Below are 22,116 nucleotides of genomic sequence, written 5' to 3'. Positions count from 1 at the left end.
GATGTATAAATCAAGAGTATCTAGACTAAACAGATCCATGAAAGAAGCAAGTAAAAAGTCTTAATTTACTGAGCCACGGAGTACAGCTGTCAGGGCTGTTTTCACCAAGTCTCTTTTTCCTTTTGAAAAAACAAACTTTGCTTCTTTGTTCTGCAACTCGGAATTTCTAACATGATTCACAGGAAAATAAAAAATCTCCATAGATGAAGAAGAACTGGTTCTATTGTGGAGTTCCTTGGAAAAGAGAAGGCCAAATTGTGGATGCGATTTACACAAAAATACGTAAGACACTAACAGCATGTAATTTATTTCCGTACGAGAGGCCAGATTTCGGAACTGCACCCTAACAACATCCCTGCAAACAGTGCCACTCAGACCTGAAAACATTGCTGACTCTTCATATGAGAAGCCTGAAAGCATAACTTCCCCAGACCCCCCACCCCCAGCAGGTGGAATCAGTGCAACAAGCACTCCCAGAAAAGAGCAAAGGGAAAAACCTCAGGGACAGCAAACAAATAAATTAGCTCGGATAAACTCCTTTGGATCCCTAAGTCTTGAGATTTGTATCAGGCTGGTGAGAAAACAGTGCAGTCTGGAAGGAGTACCTGTACAATGTCGTACATGTGCTGAATATAAGAGCAAGTGAGGGAGAATGAGAGGAAACAGAGATTTTTCCAGCTTGTCTGCACAATATCTGACTGACTTGATTATCAACATGACTGAATCCAGATGGAAGAACCCAGGTGGATTTTTCCAGTGGATCCCACTGTCTCCACATTTCAAATAAGAAAGTAACAGAGACTTTAATTTCCTCTCCACACTGAACTGTCTTAAAAAAGGGTGTTTTTTTTTCTTTTCCTTTTTTTTTTTTTAAATGGATAGGTGGTGATAGTTTGGTGCTCCTTTGCCCATACCCAAAGCTTGCCATATGGGCTGCAGGCTTATAGCTGGCATGCATAATACAGTGCATGTGCTAGGAAGTCTCTGATTCTAAGCAAGTTGTAGCCCAAATAACAACAGGGAGAACTAGAAATAGCTATATTTACTTATAATACAACAATTAACCAGTGAGCTTTGTTCACGTACAAAGCCACAGTGACCAGACTGCATACAAAGTCATTAATTTTGGCTGGTTAGTGTTGAGAACACAACTCAACAAAGCTACTGATAATGGGAACCTTTTAGTTACAGTTTCAGCTGCAGTTTGCCCATACAGCAACCTCTGGCCGGTTGGCCTAATGCAGCCCAGCACAGCTCGCAGTGTGGTCTGGCCTGGCCTCAGCAATTACCAAACACTGGTGTACTATGAACCCTATCTGGGCTGGAACTGGGGCATGGGAATGGTGTAGTGCAGTGCCAGCTCAAATGATGGCAAATAAGTTTATCCATTTTTTAAATTAAAGTGTTTACTTACATACTTTATATTATACATTTTATGAGGGCTGTGCCAAAAGTAATGCCTCCTACTTCATGATGTCCCACGATGTCAGTGGCGGATGTTGGTGGTATGACAGTAGAGGATGAACCTTCCTGCCATATTCCATTACATGTTGTTGCCATGCGACAGATGGCAGCAGAGGGGCAGTCTGACAAAATGGCATCTGACATGGAAGTGTGTATGAAGCAAAGCGCTGTCATCCATGTGGAAAAAAAATGCACCCACTGACATTCATCGATGCATGCTGAACATGTATGGAGACCAAACTGTGGCCCAAGACAATTCCTCTTCACTCAATGCAGCCCACGAAAGCAAAAAGGTTTTACAACCCATGCTATATGGTATCCTTTTCTTGGTTCCCATGAATGAACAGCCTTAACTTTTTCTTTCCTCATTAATAATAGCAAGAGAGCTAGATGCTGGTCCTAATGCAGTTCCCAATTCAGTTTTTGAAATGAACACTAATATCAGAGCAGACACATTTCAGTAAGTCTCTTCCATTAGCTAATGACCGCTCTGGACTGTTTTGGTGGTGCTGTCAAGCTGACTGAAGAATGAAGAAAGAAAACTAAGCCTCGGGTAGATTTGCTGACCTGATAACCCAAGGAGTGAGTTGATGTGGTTGCACACAATAGAAAACAACTTCTGACTTCTGCACAGGAGTCACTTTAAAGAGTAGAGAGGAGGAGAGGTAAAATACATTACCAAGCACATACTTACACTACCTCCAGCTCCAAAACATAACTGCTTGGAGCTTTCTGTGGTGCTTTTAATGGCTGAAGTATCTCTCAGTTAAACACTGAAATATTGGCTCTGAACCACAGCTCTGTGACAGCACACTTTGGCCTAATGCAGGCTGAGCTAAAAGATGGATCCCCAGCTCAGAGGGTTTGCTTGTGGTTTGGCATGCCTTTGATCGCAGAACACCAAACCGCGTTTAAAAGGGCACGGGCCTGCACCCGTCTGACTGCCGTCTGAGGAATTATACCCAGGCCCAGACTTTCAGGATAAACCTACACCTACAAGTGACAAGGTGACTTTCTACAAGCAGAGGTGTCTGAGAGCTGTAACACTTTTCAAGACTGTATTCTGCAACAGCAAGTGCACTCTTCCTATCGCAAAAAGACAAACTTGCTACAGGATAAGAAGTGACTGCACCGCTATAGTTCCTGTGTTTTTTGGGTATGTTACATTTATAAACATATGGCACTAGTTCTTAATGAGTCTCAAAAGCACCATTTAAAAGTAAAATAAGTATTTTCTTTGTCTAACATTAATTATAGCAAGAAGTTCCAAGAGTGGCTTCAATAGCCATTTAGATCATTTTAAGAGTATTATGACTAACAGTGAAACAAGACGCTCTGTGTCTAATACGAGCCAATAACAGTTCTCTGTTTAAAACAGGGATTAAATGTGATTCAGTTCCTCTTTTTTTTTTTTTTTTTTTACTTTTAAATGTGTCATTATAAAGATGCTTCAGAGTTCTGAGATGGAATTTTTAGACTAACTTTCCTGAAACCTTGCCCATGCCAGCGTAATCATGAACTGAGCATGCATTATACAGTAAGACATAATGGTTCTTCTGCTCATCTTTAGATCTATAAAATGCATTAATGCACATAAAAGAAGATTCTGAAAGATGTGCTGCCCCTTTCCAGCTTACCTTCCTTCCTATTATGAATACTAAACTATTCCTTGAAATTCAGGAGTATTAGGTTTGTTTCTGAGTCTCTATTTTTCCTTTGTTAAATAAAATAAAACTAAACTAAAACATTGCCACATATATGTTTCCATTAACTTTTAATTTATATATGTTTTCTTATTTTCCCCAAATTTATTTGCCTTCTTGTGCTGATGTTCCACAAAACACCCAAGATGATCTGGAAATTCACTGTTGCCATAAGAATAAGGGATGGTGACTGCTTCTGGCTGCATGCTGACTTAGGTTCTACCAGTAAGAGAAAAGAGGACTAACTCAGAATTAAAATACAAAACCAAAAATCCTGACCCTATTGGGAGCAAGACCTTGCCATTTGACTGCAACAAGTTGTTATATCCTTTCAGTCATGTTATGAAACTTAACCTGTGTCAGCCTTTTTCCTGTCACTGACTCAACTTCTCCTTCTTCTCATTTCATCACCTGCCCCCCAGCAACAATTTTGCTTTCACCTCATCTGTTCACTTCCAGCTTTCCTTCTGCCTCAATTTAACTTCAGAGGTGAAGTAAAGGTGGAAGAGCAAGTTGCAGCAGCATTTCGGAAGATATAAAGGTATAAAAGGACTGAGCATCACTTTGGGAGCTCAAGGTACTTTCATCTCTGCCCAACCTGAAGTTTAAATGCCTAAGGACAGATGTCTGCTGCTCGATGGCAAGGCTCACATAGACTGCAGTAGAATGGCAGTAGGAGCTTCACCTCGGGTGATGTCATTAGCATGACACATTTTCATCTGAGTCTAGAAGTTTGCCCTTATAAAGTCATTTCAAAGGCAAAGAGGAGTAAACGGACTGATTAAAAGTGTATTATTTGTACTGGGTCATTTTGCTTTGCACTGCAGCTGGCACTGTTCCACTTGCAACTTAGAGCTACATGAGAAAGTCAACAGTAAATGATTCGATAGCTACCTTGGGTTGCAACTTCCTGATATTAATTTGTGCCATAGCCTTAAAGTTAAGTAAATTTATTTCATTACAGAAAATACTTCAGGCATAAAAATATAAATTCAGCATGAGTCATTGTGCTGTGCTGGGCTGTGAATATCCACTTAAGCTGAATTTCAAATTTACATTGTTTAGCTAATAGACTGTCACAGTTTTGAGAGAGTTGCTTCATATAGAGGGGAAATTAATTAGACAATTCATGAAAGGTGCCTTAACAGTAGGCAAGCTAAGGATCTTGATAAAATGTAATTATCCTGTATTTGCAGCATACTGTTCAGTGTAAAATATCTTGTCAGAGTTTATCACAAAGCTATAAAACTCTGAAAAACGTGATTGGAAACACAACACAGCGACAATATTTGTACAGATGCTTTTTCATTTCTGTAATGTATGACTGAATTGAGTATTATTACTCATCCCAGGGAATGAAAAAAAGACTTCATGAACTTAAACATGCCATCAAGATCAGATTTTTCTTTTTTGTTTTCCTGATTAGAAATATGATTTAAATTGGAAAAGATTTTAGATGTAAACACAGTTATGGCTGTATGTGTGCACCACTTTCCTGTGTTAGCAACAAGCAGACCTGCCTGAGTGTAAGGGAACCTGATGTGACAATATCAGCAAAAGAGTCTGTGTTTGGGTGTGCTGCTGCAACACGAACTGAATCCTGTTACTGTTTTCTCTGTGACATTCAAAGAGTCCCTCTCATGCAGTATGTTGAGAAATGCCTTATAATTAATTAGCTGGCTATGGTAAATACTACAGATCAGCAGCAGTTTACTTCTGCTGAACTGGACCTTAACACTGAGAAATGTTTATGGGGTAAGGCCATGCCCTCTGTGCATACTCGTAGTGTAGTCATAAACCTTGGTACTGACCGAGGCTCCTAAGTGATCCTGGAAATATGACTCTGAGTTGTCACATTTAGACAGTGTTTGAATATTGCAAGCAAGTGCAGCTGTTTCACCAGAATAGCGTGCCAGGTTTGTTCAGGGAATTTGGAATTGCTGCTTTTTTTGTGGAATAAAAATCTCAGTTTAGAAGTGAACTGACGTCGCCCATTCGGGCAGATCCCACTTTATGCACCACTCCCTCATAATTGGACTGCTTTTTGTTGAACTCCCTGCTCCAGAATACATTCAAACATAATTTTTTATATATGGTCTTACCCTCTGAGAAAGTCATCCTGAAAGGTGCTATGTTCAACAGATAGAGAAGCAATCTGTCCTGTAAGAATTGATGTAATACAGGGGGGAGAGTGTAGGGTAGACTTAGAAACATACTCAGTTAAACACACAGGGACAGTACTGGAGGAGACAAGAAGAATGAAGAAATTAATCACTGTATAACAGAAATAATGATATGGAATTTGCCAATTTCCATCTATTTCACAGTGTTTAAGAAACAGAAGAATGAGATATCTTAGGAGGTTTTCAGATTATACAGTGTTGTATTCTTGATGTACAGATATGATTGATTTTAAACATCATGGCTCTAGCAGTCTTCTAGTTTATGAAAAATGCATGGAACGCAGTGTCAGATCTAGAAGTGTAGGCACTTAGGTCAAGATATCAAACACGTCACCTCCACAGTGTTCTCTGCGAAATCCATTAGCTTGTCTGTGGCAGCAGCTCAACATCAACAGACTTCTGTTGTTATTCAATAAATGTCTACTCTCAGGTGCAAGCAAATAGGAGTCGATGACACTCAAAGATAAATCGAGCCATTCAACTATAAATACGAATGTCAATAGCAATGGCTTCTTCTTGGGTCATACACATTTAATTTGCAGAGGACTTAATTTATGCTGTATTTCACTGGGTACTTTGGTATGGAAACTCTGCAAATGACAGCCACGAAAGAGTACCATATAAAGTGTTAAAAAGGATTCCTGCATCATTTGTGTTTTTTGTATAAATGTTTTTGGTACATAAAATTGCTTCTTAGGGTGCCATTCTACCAAGAAGTTCTACTGCTAGGGAACACTGATAAGATGGCAACAAAAACACTGAATGCAGTTGTGATGTGAAAGAGATGAAGTCAGTGAAAGGAAGATCTTCCCAGACTGGGATGTCTCTGGATTTTATCTGGATAGAACTGGTGCTTCAGATTCCAAATTGCTTAGATTTGAAAAACTGTCAAATCTGGAAATAACCGTCCTCTGTTTACTAGGAAGCTTAAATATTTAGGCTGAAATACAAAATATCATGCTTTGAAGGATTCTCTTTGGAGATAAAGGAACTTATCTTCATTTTTGGTTCTAAGTCGTAAGCAGGATGATATTTTAACAAGGGATATCACAATTTCTGCAATCCCTAAGAATTCTTGAGCAACAAAATAGCAGGCGTGTTTCTGTTGACTATGAGAGATGACTCTGCCGAGTCTAAACTCAGCAATAGTTACAAGAGCTGTTTGTGAAAAGACTGAAGTATGTACTTAGTTTTAAACATGACTGGTCCCAAACACATCTGCTTCCAGTTAAGCCTGGGTGTAGATGCTCTTCTGAATGATGTCAAGATAAGCTGGTACCAATGTGCAAAGGGAAAAGAAGAGCTGTCCCTGAACTGATGGTAAAACAAGTTGATGGGATTAGCTGTTACTGCCTTAAACCCAAAAGAATATTGCTTCTATAAAGAAAAAGCTATTGTCTTTCTTGTATTAATCCACACTGTCTTGGCTGCTAACATCTTGCTTTAGCAATGCTGTAAGAAGTTCTGTTTGAATAGCTGCAATATGATAGAAAATGAAGGAACAAGCTGAGGCAGGAGGCAGCTTATGGAATATCAATACATTAATGCACTCCTGCACACTCATGACCAGTGCCTTTCTATTCCTGTAATCGTCAGGAGGTTGTTCTGAAACAAGGAGGATCAATGAGTGATGTTTATGTGCCATATCATAATTTTAGTTGGGTTTTAGTGGGTGCTTGGGGTCTGGCTGTCAGCTCCTGGCCAGCCATCTGACACTTCTGTCCAGCTCTTACCGGCTTATGTGTTTTTATTCATACTCTGCAGCTGGTCATAAAGCTGACCTTTACAAATGTATGGTCTGTGATATTTATTTTATGAGAACATAGATACTTGAGCCAAACCAGACTACACCTAATAAGCCACATTCTAATTTCCTTTACAATATTATCTGTAAGCTGATTGATGGCATGTATTCCTTCAGTATTACAGACATGCTCATACCAAACATTGATATCATAACATGATAAATATAAATATGAATAATAAAATTCAATTCTTCTGCTAGATTTTTAAATGGTGAAGGATATGTGAGGAATAAGGTCTGTACAGACTATATAACGTGTTGTTTGGATCACAGCCAGAAGAATCTTGCACGTTTACCGCAGAGCTGATGCTTAGATTCAGCAGCATGTCTCCAGTGACTACCTGTAAAGCCTTAAATGACTGTAAAATGCATTGAGACCTAATCTAACTAAAATTTCATTGTACAGTCTTCAGGCGTATTCTCTCGGCAGAACATTATTTGTTTAGGGCAGCACTGGGATACATTTCCCTGGGAAGACATCCAATATTCTGCATTTCTAATACTGAGGCGAGTAAAAGGAAGAGTACAAGGAAGGTCAGTGACTGTGGTATGACATCTATAACTGAGTTTGGGTTCATGGGCAAGCATTTCATACAAACGTGTAGCACATCACATTTCTCCATACTGTCCACTGTCAGTGTTCATCTGAGCTGGCAGTAGACTATAGATCTTTACAACTTTCAGACCTTTGCTGTTTACAAACTGGAAGGTACTGGAGAGCAGATGGTCGGAGATGTATGCCCATAAAACAAACAGACCTGAGTCTGAGTTTGGTTGCTGAGTCATCCAATCCAAATCCAAAGAGCTGAAATTTTAAACACAAAGCTTCACAGTCTTCATTTTGGGAGGTTTTTTTTTTTTTTCCTCTGTTGGGAAAATTTTACAATAAAGTGGTGGTTTGTGTAATTTTTACAAGAGGATAAAAATGCATGTTTGGCTATGGACTCGATACTGATTATAAAGAATGGATTGAATAGTGCACTGGAGACTGCAGGCCTATCAGCACAAGATCTAAAAAGGTAACTGCTACCTGGGAAACAGTATTAAGTCCCAAAAGTCAAAATGATACCTGAGGAAAACTCCTATGAGTCAGACTGCTGGAGAAAAAGAACCAATACTGATGAATTAACTCAACTCTTTAATTACATGTTTATGTAAGGGAAGAGAGAAAGAAAAAGCATAAATGAAAACACCATTAACATGCTCGTATTTTATATTTACTAAGTATCCATAAGAATTTGGATCTAAGAAGATGGAGCGAGTTCAACAAAAATAACCTGCCAGAGGATTTAAGGGCAGCTTGCCTCTAACCCTCCTGAACTAAAATACATTCTCATGTCAGCTTGTTTCAGTGGAAATTTGAGAGGAGATCTGTGTCATGATAAGGCTACATTAATCCAGAGAAACCTTCGTTACATGCTATTATTTCTGGTCTCCTGGAAAACTAATAAAATTTTAGTTAAAAATTTGCATCAATTGCTTCCCATTTTAAAACAATAGTGTGGGTAACAATGATGCAGATGAATAAGTATTTCTGTAATGTGTACCTTATTACAGTAAAACTGAGAGGGGAAATATGTATCAACGAAATATAAAAAAAGAACTTGCATACCATTTAAGGAACAAAGGCCACTGATAGTCACTACAAAAACAACTGGGCTCAATCAGGTGACTTCAGTAAGTTACATCACATTTGGCTTACAAACTAAGAGGGAAATCATGGTTCCCATCATAATTTCTTGAAGAGCTCTCTGGGATGGGAAGCAGACACTGCAAAGGAAACTCTTACCCTAACCCAAGCTCCAAGGCTGAGCAGAACCCATCCTGCTGCTGCTCCCCGTGCAGTGGGAGTGACCCTAGCCTGCGTGGAACAGGACCAGCTGTGATGTCACTGAGCATGGGTCAACAACTGGGTCGGGGCAGAAGCCAAAAGCCAATTTGTTTCTGAATATGGCAGGCGACCCATATCTCATTGACAAGACAGACAAAATTTACAGAACTTCCCAAGTTATGAAACTGAGGAGGACAAAGATAACACAAATCCTCAAGCCTAGGAATTAAGCAAGAAAAAAGATTTGGAGCACGTGCAATCACTGGAAGGAACATCTGGAGGTCATTTAGTCCAACCTCCTCCTCAAAGCAGGAACAACTTTATTAGGTTTTGAAAATATCGCTGGATGGACCTTCCACTGCCTTTTGGGCAACCTGCTCCAGTGCTTAATCAGTCTTATAGTAACATTTTTTTCCATACACCTACTCAGAATTTCCCTTGCTGCAACTTGACCATCGCTTATAGTCCTTTTGCTGTGCACCTCCAAGAAGTGCCTGCGTCTGTCTTCTCTCTAACTAGCTGTTAGTTATTTGAAGGCAGCAATTAGATCCCCCTCTGCCTCTTGTTCTCTTGGCTAAACAAACCACCGCCCCTCCTCAGTACCTCCTGACCATCTCTAGGGTCTTCTACTGGATGTAATCCAAACTAATGGAGGTCCCAACCCAAATGCACACTGTCTAGAGGCAAGTGATCATTTCCAATGACCCATTAGCAATATTCTTGCTCATGCAACTCAGTATGCATGGTTCCCCCTTATGCAAGGAATTGCTCAAGATAATGACCAGCTGAATATAACTCAAAAGTGAGCATATCTGTGCAGTTCTGTACATCACATTTCTGCTATGCTCTTGAGGACATGACTGAACTTTTGAAAACCATCTTCCCATAAAGAGTATTATGAAGAATAGCAAGGTGAGGATGGCTGCAGTGAAAATGAGTCAATCTATGAATGGTGCTAAACATTTAAATCAGAAAAAAAATCACGATAAGAATAGTTTAACTGTATCTTGCATGTGCATTTTATAACTATATTCTTTTAAAGAAATTAAAACATTTTTTGTAAGCAAAAACCTTGCTGACTTGCAGCTAACTCTACTCTGTAGCCTAAATTTCCTCTCTTTTAGACATAATTATGAAACAATTACAGAAATTACGAAGATGCTCAATATTTCCTTTTTTTTCCTTTTTTTGTTTAGCAACTTTTGAATAAACATTGGAAATTGAAAAAAAAAACCTGAAATGTTGAAATTTTTCATTTAAAAAGTGTCAACTATTCCAGGTTACTTATTTAATAGAAAACAAATTAAAACAACTATTTTCCTGAGTACCACATCCCTGAAGATTTTGGAGTTAGCAAGTCTCAGGATCACACCTCATTTTAGAACAAGAAAAACAAATTATCTTCTTTTTCAACTCCCAATTGCATTCTCTATTTCAAATGAGTTAGATATTGACTAAAGTAAGTTAACATGAAGAACATGCTCTCAATACACTAGACAGCGCATTAATTCACCAACTAGTTCTTTTTAGTTCCAGACATTTAGCAGCAACTTCCCACTGAATAATAATTTATTTCTTTAAAAATCTGTCAGAACTCACATATTCTGTTGGTGATTTTAGTTTAAATGATTTTAAGTGCAACTGGTTAGTGTAAATGTAGGGAGTATTAGCAACCATCCTAAATTAAAATGAAGATATATTTCTACATATGCACCTATGTAATTGAAATCGAAGATATTAATTTCAAAAGATAAAATTAATTGAAATTAAGATCCACAAACAAATATTACCTCTTTTTCTTTTCCAAGAGGTGCAAAACAAGTAGGTGAAATCTGCTGGAGAAACCTCATATTAAATGGCGATCCCTCAGTATTAAACAACGGAAACTGTCTGGGCTAAAGTGAAATCATTTGGTCCATTAACTTTTAATTTTCTTCAAGAATTTTTCTAAGTGGAAAAAATCTGGCAGACACTTATTTCACACTGCAATGCCTCACTGAAGGTTATGTTATTCCACTGCTGCTCTTTAGATTCACATCCAGTTTATTCTTTACTGACTTGCCCTTGAGTACCATCCCTAGCCTGTCCCTGCAGGAGAAGCTGCCCTTGCTTCACAAGGTTGGAATGGGAGTGAATGGGGCGTGAGATCCATGGGTTGTGTACCATGGATTGAATGAGCCCAGAGGACACCAAGAGGATGTGCTAATGCATCTCAGGATGCTCTGTATGCAGGTGTGTTGAACACCGGTATCCCTGCAGGAAGCCTTCAGGATGTTTGAAGGATCAGGGACAACTCTGCTGTCTTTGCTTAGGAACATGATTCATATTCACTAATGGCTAGGACTGAAAGTTTCTCTTAAGAAGATTAGTTTGACCTTGTCCTTCACTCAGCTGTAAGGGCTGGCTGCTGGGCTCTGTGGAGTCAATGTACCTTCTGCATCTAGGCGTCTCGTAGGTGGAAAAGCTGGTATCAAACAACACTGCTCCTGTCAGCTCCTTCCCAGCTCGAGGCCTTCCCCTTCCTCTGCCTTCGGATCCAAGGCGAGTCCCCAGTACTGTACATAAACCCAAGTCTGCCACTGGGGCCTGGGAGCTGCACTAGGGGCAATGCTCCCCTCTGCTTCAGTTGTGATACCTGGTCAGGACACTTAACCTCATCTATTCACATGTGGAAAAGAAAAGCTATTACAAACCTGGATTTTGGCATAAGAGGCAGTAAATATAAGAAATAATTGCAAAGAAAATATTTTAGTATTTTAAAACTAAACATTTTAGCGTCTAACAGTCTAAATGACTCCATTGATCTACTTTGGTTTTTACAAAAATATTCAGTTTTTCAGATTTAATCTCTGTTTACAATGGCAGTGTTTGAACTCCTGAAAGCTTTGCCCTTGGGCGAGACTGCGATATTGTGCACACTCCCTTAAAAGCGGCTGAGTTTAAGAAGCATGTGTGAGGTGGGAACTGTGGCAGAGGAACTGACCATGGATGTGCCAGCCAAAACATATTCCCATCCAATCTGGGATTAACAGAGATTTACGGTAACACTACGCTCTAATGAGTGACAAGAGCAAGGTGAGAAAGGAGCACGTCTGTAAGTGCACAAGCTCTCCCGAGTGCCGTCGGGTTTCTTTCTACCTGCCCTGGGTGAAGCTCCGTGGGTGGCTGCAGATGCAAGCACAGCACAGTACGGCTTTATACTCCCTTCAAAACAGCAGGTCGGTATTTCAGTGCCAGGCCTACAGCTGGCTGCAATGGCCTGAGCAAACATCTGAGGGAAAAGCATGAGTGCCTGCCTGGGAGAGATCGCCTTGCACTCCTCAGGAGAGGTGTACAGGGATGGGGACAGCGAGGGAGGACAGCAGGGTGTAATGGTGCCCATGGACCCTGCCTGCACTAGTCAGAGGTGGAGTCAGTGGGAAGGCATCCCTTCTAGTTCTTCCCCAGAAAATCCAGCTTCATACACTGCCATGGATACACTATTAATTCAGAGTCAGCTGAACAGAATTTGGGGTGTGATTAACTTTTTCTTAATTTCATAGAATTATTTAGGTTGGAGAAGACTCTTAAGCTCATCGCGTCCTACCATCAACACAGCACTACCAATTCCACCACTAAACCATGTCCCTGAGCACCATGTCCACACATTCAGGTTGGATATTAGGAAAAATTTATTCTCAGAAAGAGTGGTGAAGCATTGGACCTGGCTGCCCAGGGAAGTAGTGGAGTCACTGTCACACTGAGGGACATGGATTAGTGGGCATAGTGGTGAGGTGATGACAGTTGGACTAGATGATCTTAGTGGTTGTTTCCAACCTTAATGATTCTATGATCTCTTAAATACCACCAGGGCTGGGGACTCCATCACTTCCCTGGGCAGTCTGTCTCAATCCCTGTTCCAAGGGTTTCTTCATTCTTTCTATGAAGAAATTCTTCCTTACTATCCAGCCTAAACCTGCCCAGGTGTAACCTGAAGCCATTTCCTCACATCTTATCACTTGTCACCTGAGAAAAAAGACTGACTCCCACATTGCTACCATCTCTTTTCAGATGGCTGTGGAGAGCAATGAGGTCTCCCCATCAGCCTTCTGGATTAAACAACCTCAGTTCCCTCTGCTGCTCCTCATATTGTTTTCTAGCCCCTTCACCAGCTTTGTTGCTCTTCTGTGAACATGTTCCAGCAACTTAACATCTTTCTTGAAGTGAGGGGCCCAAAACTGAACACAGTACTCAAAGTGCAGCCTCACCAGTGCCAAGTACAGGGGTAAAACCAATTCCCTACTCCTGCTGGCCACACTGTTTCCGACACAAGCCAGGATGACACTGGATTTCTTGGCCACCTGGGCACACTGCTGGCTCACATTCAGCTGGCTGTCAACTAACACACTCAGGTCCTTTTCTGCCAGGTAGCTTTCCAGACACTCTTCTCTAAGCCTATATTGCTGCACTGGGTTGTTGTGACCCAAGTGCAGGACCAGGCATTTAGCCTTGTTGAATGCCACACAACTGGACTTGGCCCATCAATCCAACCTATCCAGAACCCTGCAGGACCCTTCTATTCTCATGCAGATCAACATTCCTGCCCAACTTGTGTCATCTGCAAAATTACTGAGGGTGTACTCAATCCCCTCAGAAAGACTGTTGACAAAAATACTAAATAAAATATACTTTAAACAAAAATGCCCCCTCTCCTCCCCATTTAGTTCACTTCCTGTATAAGCACTACACATTGGATTGGTGTACTACTCAAGCAAGCAGTAACACCTTTTATTTTGTGAGCAGGCATTTGTATCTGTGTATCAGCATTACACATCATGCTGAAAACATCAAGGCTACAGGAACAAAAAGTAACATTTGAGCATGACTATCACCTGACTCGTTACAGTAATCTTAAATAGCAAATATTTCCAAGGAAGGGGACCCTTCTACTAAAGACATATTCCTGAATTTGTTTTGGTATGTATTTCCCTGTGGTGCACAGAGGACCGCAGTTGCTCTGGCTTACCTGTCCTGGTTGCTCACAGGCTGTCTGGTATCTTGCTTGTTGGCATAATTCTTTTACCCTCTCATATTTTGGTAGTTGATTAGATTGCTGAGTGTTTTTATTAGCTTCCTCTTTCTTGCGTAGAAATTTGCTTTAAAAAAAAAATAGTTGAATATTTAATATACATTATTCCAAACTCTGGAGATGATGAATTTAACTGGAAAAACAAAGCTAATTGGATACTAAATGCCTCCAAAGGTAGAAAATCCCCACATTTCTGCTGGTGACCTTTAATGACAAAAAGTCATGTAGTGAAAAAAAGGCTCACATGATTTGCTGGAAATTACCTAAAGAGAAATAAGAGCTGCTGAAATATGTTTAACTGATACAGTTCAGCACCATTCACACATAAATGTACTGTGAAGCAGTATTTGTCTGGCTGAAAAGCCCCGCTGAAGAGACTATGGGGCCTCCACACTCATTCAGCACAGTGTATCTCATATTCACTGTTTTGTAGTACTCACACAAGATTTTCATAATCTGTAAAACCACAAAATACCACAAGGAAATCGCTGAGAATTTTTTACACTGAGAAAGTTTTCACGACAGTAATTGTCAAGGTGAGAGAGTAAAGAGGTATTGGAGAAAAGAGTAATTATAGTCATAAATCTCATTTACACATAAGTCTTTTCTTTGCTAGAAAAAAAATTAAGAATGCTTCTAATCTGTGGTGGAAAATACAAAATCAGTTGATGAGAGGATATTGCACAGCTGGATATGAAACAGAGAATTGGAAAGAAATAAGTCAGATGATGACATAAGTGGTCACAAGTACAATGTGAGAGAAGGAGGAGGTATAGGCTAGGAGAGCTGCCAGAAAAACATGCTTTCAAACTTCTTAGGGGGCAGGGACCTCACAGCGCAGCAGCATGCACAGCCAGTGGTAGGAAATGAAGAAACAAGTCAGGTCTATAAGTATGCTTGCAAAATTTACAACTTCTCTGACCATAAAGGGAAAGAAGAGAGGGCAAAAAAGGAAAGCATGTACAAAAGAGTGTTCCCACCAGGCAGGCTCTCCCAAAACTCTTTCACCCCTAATAATTACCCTCTTTCCACCAGGAATGTGTCACGCCAGATTTTGGTCTTCTTGTTTGTTCGAAACCTGGAAGCAAAATAATAATATTTACTGCTGACACCTATGTACAGCGCTGCTAGTGTTAACCATTTCTTTTTTAAAGCACGCCTCTTTGCTTATGTATACCTGCAGTTTTATAGATGTACTGTTTAAGAGGGCCTTCAAATAAGAAAGCTGTGGTTGCAAGCCTGACACAGCTCATTTTTACTGAATCTTTTTCCACTCAGTTGCTGATTTACTCAGGTGTTTGCCCCTGAACTGACAAAAAAAAACCAAACAACAAAACAAACCTGAGACTCACCTATTTCCTGGTCTCTCCAAGTCTAGAAGCTTTAGGACAGATTTGCCGTCCATATCTGGAGGTGTGTCAAGTCCTGCAATATCCAGAATTGTTGGTGCTAGATCAATATTCAGAACAATCTGAGGCACTCTGCGAATCAAGAGAAAAGGTTACAGTTGTCACATGTTCAATATGCAAGTTTTCACATTGTCTCAGAATTAGAAAGGTAATTAATGTTTATCAGGGCTTTGAAGATGTAAAGCTCTACACAAGAGCTATGTTTGGAAACCCCTCTTTGAAGGCTACAACTGTGAGAATAAGAGGTCAGTGTTGCAGAATATCATTACAAAGAAAAAGGTAAGCACAATAAAAGGAAGAGGGGCAATTGCCACGTGATACTTATCTACTTGACAAGGAGGGCATACAGCCAGCCAGCTATTCTGTTGCAGAAGGTGAGCAGTAAAGATAAGTACCTACTTTTTAAAGGCAAACCCCAAACCTTTACGGTAACCTTCAGGGCAAACCCCTACCTTATTTACGGTAAGGTTGATGGAGCACTGCAACAAGTTGCCCAGAGAGGTTGTGGAGTCTCCCATGGAGATATTCAAGACCCATCTGGATGCCTACCTGTGTGACCTATTGTAGGGTACCTGCTTTAGCAGCAGGCTTGGACTTAGTGGTCTCTTGAGGTCCCTTCCAACCCCTGCAATTCTGTGATTCCGTGAAACCTAGCCTAACAGCAGTACAGGTTATACAGTTTTCCCCTCTACATTATAACTTAATAATAATATGCAAAATGAAAGACATTACTCTTTTTAGGAGTCATTGTTCTGCAGTCATATGGTATCCTTTATGAAATGAAGTTAGAGTGATAATTACAAGTACTTAGAAACATTTTATATTAGGTAACAGCTGTACTAAAGACACAAGAGAACATACACTGATCCTGGCTCTACACTTGGACCACGAATAAAGAAAGGAACTCGAATATCAAAGTCATAAGGCATTGACTTCCCCTTGACCAGTCCAAACTGCCCGATATGGTAACCATGGTCAGCAGTGTAAATAATGTAGGTATTCTCCAGTTCTCCCATCTCTGCAAGCATTTGGTATAACTGAAATAGAGTACAGGGAAAACTTTAAATTAAGTGTGGCAAAACATGATTTCTGCATAATCATGTAAAACAATTATTTTACTATTTTAGAATCAAAGAATCAAGCATGGCATCAATTAAATTACTGAAATTGACATTTTGGAAACGGGCATTTTTACATCTTGTCTCTACTGTGCTGATAAAAGCATTCACCTTGGAAGTTCAATTTCACATTTCACAGAGGGGAGTTTGCTCCGAGAAAAGAGAAGAAACCCAGACAATTATAATACCAAAATATGGTACTATTAATGTAGTTGCATTAGTGCGTTCTAAGTCAATGTATACTGAAACACAGCTTGGGAAAAAAGCTCTGCAACAGCTTTAGGGTAACTGTTATTCAGATTTGATTTACTGTGTTAGTCTACAGCTTTCCCATTCCTTACAGTTGTGGGCTTGGGAAAAGGCTGTAAATTTTTATTAAAGTTTAAAGAAATCTCTCTAGGGGAAGAACTTTGGTCATGGTGCTTGAATTTTGAACAAAAAGTCATGCAAACTGCACCTAACAGTTCATGTATCACATTACCTATAATTAGCAGTACACTGCATTGCGTAACTTCTGCAAACATGTGCAGAGTGACACCTGAGTTGCTGTGATTTGCCAAATCCCAAATTTCAGCTGAAGGACTAACTGTGAAAGGAGTGTGTGAAATAAAGAGAAGTCATCATGTGCTAAACTGCGTCTAACACACAGGTGATGCATCTTTTGTTAACACCAGACTTTATATTAGGCCCACTGATTTTTCCATTAAAAAAAATGTAAAAATCACCAGCTTACTCACTCACCAATTAAAAGATGCAAGGAAGGAGTTTGGCACTACACTGAGGAGAATATAGCCAAAATTACTTTGGTCTGGGGATATGTAGCTAATTCATTGCATCCCAGGGACTTTCCCCTGGCTGTGATTGGTGAAGGTAAGGAAAGAATTTACCTAATTTTGTTACTGACTAATACAAATGACTAAACAGGGCCTAAGAAGAAAGCTGGAGAGGGACTTCTTTTTTACAGGGCGTGTAGTGATAGGAGATGAGATAACAGTTTTAAATTGAAAGAGGGTAGATTTAGATTAGATGGGAAGAAATTCTTTACTATGAAGGTAGTGAGGCAATGGAACAGGTTGCCCAGGGAAGTTGTGGATGCTGCATCCCTAGAAGTGTTCAAGGCCAGGCTGTATGGGGCTTTGGGCAGTCTGGTTTAGTAGAAGGTACTCCTGCTCATGGCAGGGGTGTTTAAGCTAGATAGTCTTTAGGTTCCTTCCAACCCAAGCCATTCTATGATTCTGAAATATTCACAGCAGTTTCTTGAACTCACTCTTTCCATAGAGTCATCAACTGACATCAGGGTCTGAAGTCTCTTGCGTTGCAAGACGTTTGTAAACTCCATGTGGATAGGCAGCATGGGCCCCGTGTACTGCATGATCCAGTGCTTATCCATGTTTGGTGCGTAGTTATAGCTGGGGGTTCTGGGAGAAAGAGAAAGGAACTGAGCACCTGTGCAGTATCACAGACATCAGATTAACGTACGAACATCTCTAACACAGCAATAGTCAACAAATGGTTAAATCACATATTATATGTGGTAGCTAGTATTCCTAATGGAAAATGTCAAACATCAGTTCAGTGGCTTCCAATGCTTTACTTGCCTTCTGAGATTTTTTTCAGGCTCTACGAATGCTAGCAGATCCATGTTAATATTTGGGATATACAAAGACGTATTTGTCAAAAGAATCTGTAATCTTTACAAATACTTATCTAAATGATGCATCCCATAAAGATGAGCAGGAAAACAATGAAAGTCAGAAATCAAAGATGATGACTTCCGCTGAGTATGAATGTAAAATGTCTTGATGTTTTCAGTGGGAAAACTACCTTCGTACAAGTTAAAATAAACTCACAAAAAACATAGTTTCCTGTGAGAGAATGAATTTCAGTAGCCAGTACTAAGATAAGAACAGCAACACCAGTGTTATCAGTTTTTAAGATGCTGTGAAACCACTAATTTTTTCCCCTCCCCTCACCAAAGGCATATACAGGCATGGAAAGGACCCTGAGCATAACCTCAGAGGGCAGGCTGCCTGTGCACAAGGTCAGCTGTGATACCAGGCAGAGCTGCAGCTGGCCTTGGTGACTCCAGATCCACGTTCATCCTCCATCACTCACCCTTGGTTCTCACCTGACCTACATCCCAGTGATGCCCCTTGATACAGCAGGTACATAAATTCCACCCACACCAAAATGTGTACAAAATGATATACACTAAATCCAGTTGAGGTGATTTTTTTTTTTTTGCTTATACAAAACAGCATGCATTGCCAGAGTAAATCAACTAACAATATGGAACTAATACTGCTGCCAATACTAGTGCTGACGAGGAGAATGGCACCACAGAGTTCTACTCAATCAAATAATACTGCTTTAAGAGTTTGCACCAACATTAAAGGAAAGATTTAAGAGAAGTGTTCTAACCACAAACATGTGAACTGTTAAAAAAGAATGAACAAGAATTGAGAATATCTTTCTGTACATATCACCTCTGAAGAAAAGGTACAGCAAAAATGATATGAAAAAAATTGCTGTACAGATGTAGATGGCACAGAAGCTTTCCATCAATCCTTTTCTCATACTTAGCATACAAGACAGGTAAAAGGTAAACAGAAACTAAACAAAATCCATGTCCTGTAATGTTTTGACCTATGTATAACTGTTTTCCTTCTCTAACACTTGCAGAATCTAGGCTTTGCTTTTTTTGATGAAGTTTTTCAGTTTTAATTTTTCTGCATTTCTAACAGTACACTGTGGTACGTGACGCATACATTGTAGCATTATCTTTGAAAAATAAATGTAAATTTCAAATGAAAAAAGGCTGCTGTATCATAAGCTTAAATTGATTCCTATGGTTCTAATTTCAGTTTACAGTAAAAATGTTATTAATAGTCTTTACATTGTGATAATTTTACTATGTGCATTACACAAAGCCAATTTTTTTCCCACAGAAATACTTATGTGCAGCTAGTTGTCCTTTCATAAGAGGTAGCATTGACCAATATCAGAACATTGTACAGTGACAATATAAAGCTTTCCACCACTCCTTCATTTGGGTTCCATTTCTCTTTGCATGGTTGTAGACAGACATGGTATGGTGGATACAATTATCTTTTAATATATATACGTAATAAAACTTCTTACTTATATATGCATTATTAAAACATTAAAAAAAGAGGACAACAAAAACATAAATGATGGGTTGATGGTTGGACTTGATCTTAGAGGTCTTTTCCAACCTTAACAATTCTATGGTTCTATGATCTTACTGTTTTCACTACAGTATACGTAACATACAACCAAGTATTCTGAGCATAAAAATTGACTTAATGAACAGCATAATGCACTAATAATCAACTACAATAAAGTAATGGACTCCACACTTTACCTGGAGACCATTTTGAGAATTTAGGTGGCATATGGGTAGTACGTACGTCCCTAGCAGAAACAGCTGCTCTTGACTGATCTACTTAGCCATCAGCATCAAGCGAAAACAGCAATGAGACCACAGTATCATAGGATTTGTGAAAACTTCCTTGAGACTAAGAAGTATGGAGAGGTTAGCTCCCTACTGAACAAAGACAAATGTATACTAGAATTCCTTTTCTGCTGGAAATTCATATAATTCAAGGTTGCAAGTCAAAATCTTGGCATTTCTCATGGAAATCTCATTTTTAAAAGGAATGTTTATACTACTGTGAAATTAATGAACTTGAGCCCAAGAGCACAGCCCTCTAGGTTGTCAGCTAGTCCCTAACAGTAGCAGAGGGAGCCTTAAACCTTGAAGAAACGTCTCAGGAGCTCTGGTCACCTATCAGGTATTAGGTAAGGATACAGAAGACAGAAAGTAAGAGTGCTTCCAGTGCGGTTTCCTCTGTCTCTTTGAAAGTTTTTCAAATGAGATATTTTCCCATGAAAGCGCTCAGTCCTGATTAATCAGCATTTTCCAGCAAAATGAAGCTTTTTTTCTTTTCTCTTTTTTCTTTTCTTTCTCTCTTTTTTTCCTCAGCAGATTTCTGTCCTGAGTGCTCCTGCTGAGGAGGGATGAGGTGGCTGTGAGCTGTGCTCAGCCTGCTGCTGTGCCACGAAGGAGAGCCAGCTGCTGAAGCAGGCTCAGGTCTCCTGTTCCCAGCCCACTGTCAGAAGCCTCCTCCACTTAATGGATAGTCTTTAAAAGCAGCACTCAGGGTTTTAGCAGGGCAGTTAAAACCTTTCACAGACACTTTCCAAATGCATTCTGAATTTTCTGGGTGAGAAATGCAGTAGGCAGAAGGCAAACAGAATTTTCCTCCCAAACAATTCTTGCAACAGGGCCTTCTGTGGATTATTCAATGCTGGGGACCGATCGAGAAAGGTGAGATGAGGGTCCTAAATGAGGGGAAAGAGTAATAACGAAGATGCAGAAAGGAATCCAAAAGCCCCACAACCAATCTGTGTTCCTTACACATCCTTGGGTTTTGTACCATACAAAAGTCCATCCGAAAGGCACTGCTTGACAGGCATCGGATCTGACACCACCCTCTGATTTATCTACCTTTTTTTTTTTTTCCTAAAACAAAGAGAGGTGAATTCTGGGGAGAACACTGCTTGTTTCTGAGAACCCTTTCTAACAGACAGACTTCTTCTGTCTCAGTGATAACTGTTTATCATAACATTTTTTTTCCTGAAGTAGTTGGTGATACCAGCTAAAAGTTCGGCTCTTAGAAGCCTTTGAAAGTGATCATGGGAAAGTCTGTCACTGTTTCTACTCTTCCACTTTTGGGAAAGGCTGTGCTCTGAACTGATAAGTACTGCTGTAAAGTCGCACATACATCTGCATTTGACTCTCTTCAGCACTGGGAATATCAGGTTGAAAGCATCTACCATGTCTTCTACTGCCTTTTATTGGTCATGGAAGCATCTTATCTTGAGCCCATTTGTTGATCCATGACCAGAAGACTGTGCTATAGGTACCTTCATTATTTTCAGCTTCTCCATGGCCTCCAAGTCTGGCAAGGAGCTGCTGCTCACCTGCCTGTCAATCTCTGGTGCTACACTGCTTTGGTGCAGTGTCTGATTTCAAGGTCACTCTTGCCAGTTGATCAATAAATAGAAAAGCACATCTTTAACTTTTGAGTGTGTGCCCAAGAAATGAGTGAGAGTTCATTTTACATGTAACAAGAATAAATAACATGAAGAAGTGCACCCCTTCATGTAGGTCAGTTCAAAATAACCTACAACATACCACAATGAATATTAAATCTGTAGAAAGGGTGAAGACAGAAAAAGCAGATTACTGAATTAAAAAGGTATAGTATTTGCCCCTCACATGGGCTATAGTAGCCTGGGCTAATCTAGATGGCTCACTTATGTTTGCCCATACTGCACAAAGTATGAGATATGTCTCATATCTTGTCTCGCCATGACAGATCCGTTCCGGCACTGTGCAGAACAGTGGAAGATGTCAGGTTCACAAGATTACAAACGTATACTGCTAATTTAATGAACAAAAAAATCCCAAAAGCTTAACAGAAACAAATGTTGAAACCAGTCAGGCCCT

The 22,116-nt window shown here is 39.9% G+C and overlaps 1 protein-coding gene across 13 annotated transcripts in view; it reads right to left on the bottom strand.

Annotated features, from left to right (window-relative positions):
- SULF1 (sulfatase 1) overlaps window positions 1-22,116 on the bottom strand; it is a 156,229-nt gene that overhangs the window by 18,402 nt on the left and 115,711 nt on the right. For all 13 annotated transcript variants that reach the window (XM_021386502.1, XM_021386504.1, XM_021386511.1 and 10 more), the window contains 5 exons: window positions 17,848-17,998; window positions 16,324-16,499; window positions 15,406-15,534; window positions 15,075-15,131; window positions 13,991-14,120 (listed from right to left, as the gene is read on the bottom strand). In XM_021386502.1, coding sequence (XP_021242177.1) covers window positions 13,991-14,120; window positions 15,075-15,131; window positions 15,406-15,534; window positions 16,324-16,499; window positions 17,848-17,998 — 643 coding nt within the window. The remainder of the gene's footprint in view (window positions 1-13,990; window positions 14,121-15,074; window positions 15,132-15,405; window positions 15,535-16,323; window positions 16,500-17,847; window positions 17,999-22,116) is intronic.

The sequence above is a fragment of the Numida meleagris genome, chromosome 2 (assembly GCF_002078875.1).
Source record: "Numida meleagris isolate 19003 breed g44 Domestic line chromosome 2, NumMel1.0, whole genome shotgun sequence".
In the NCBI taxonomy this organism is placed as follows: Eukaryota; Metazoa; Chordata; class Aves; order Galliformes; family Numididae; genus Numida; species Numida meleagris.
This window is presented reverse-complemented; position numbering and strand designations above follow the sequence as displayed.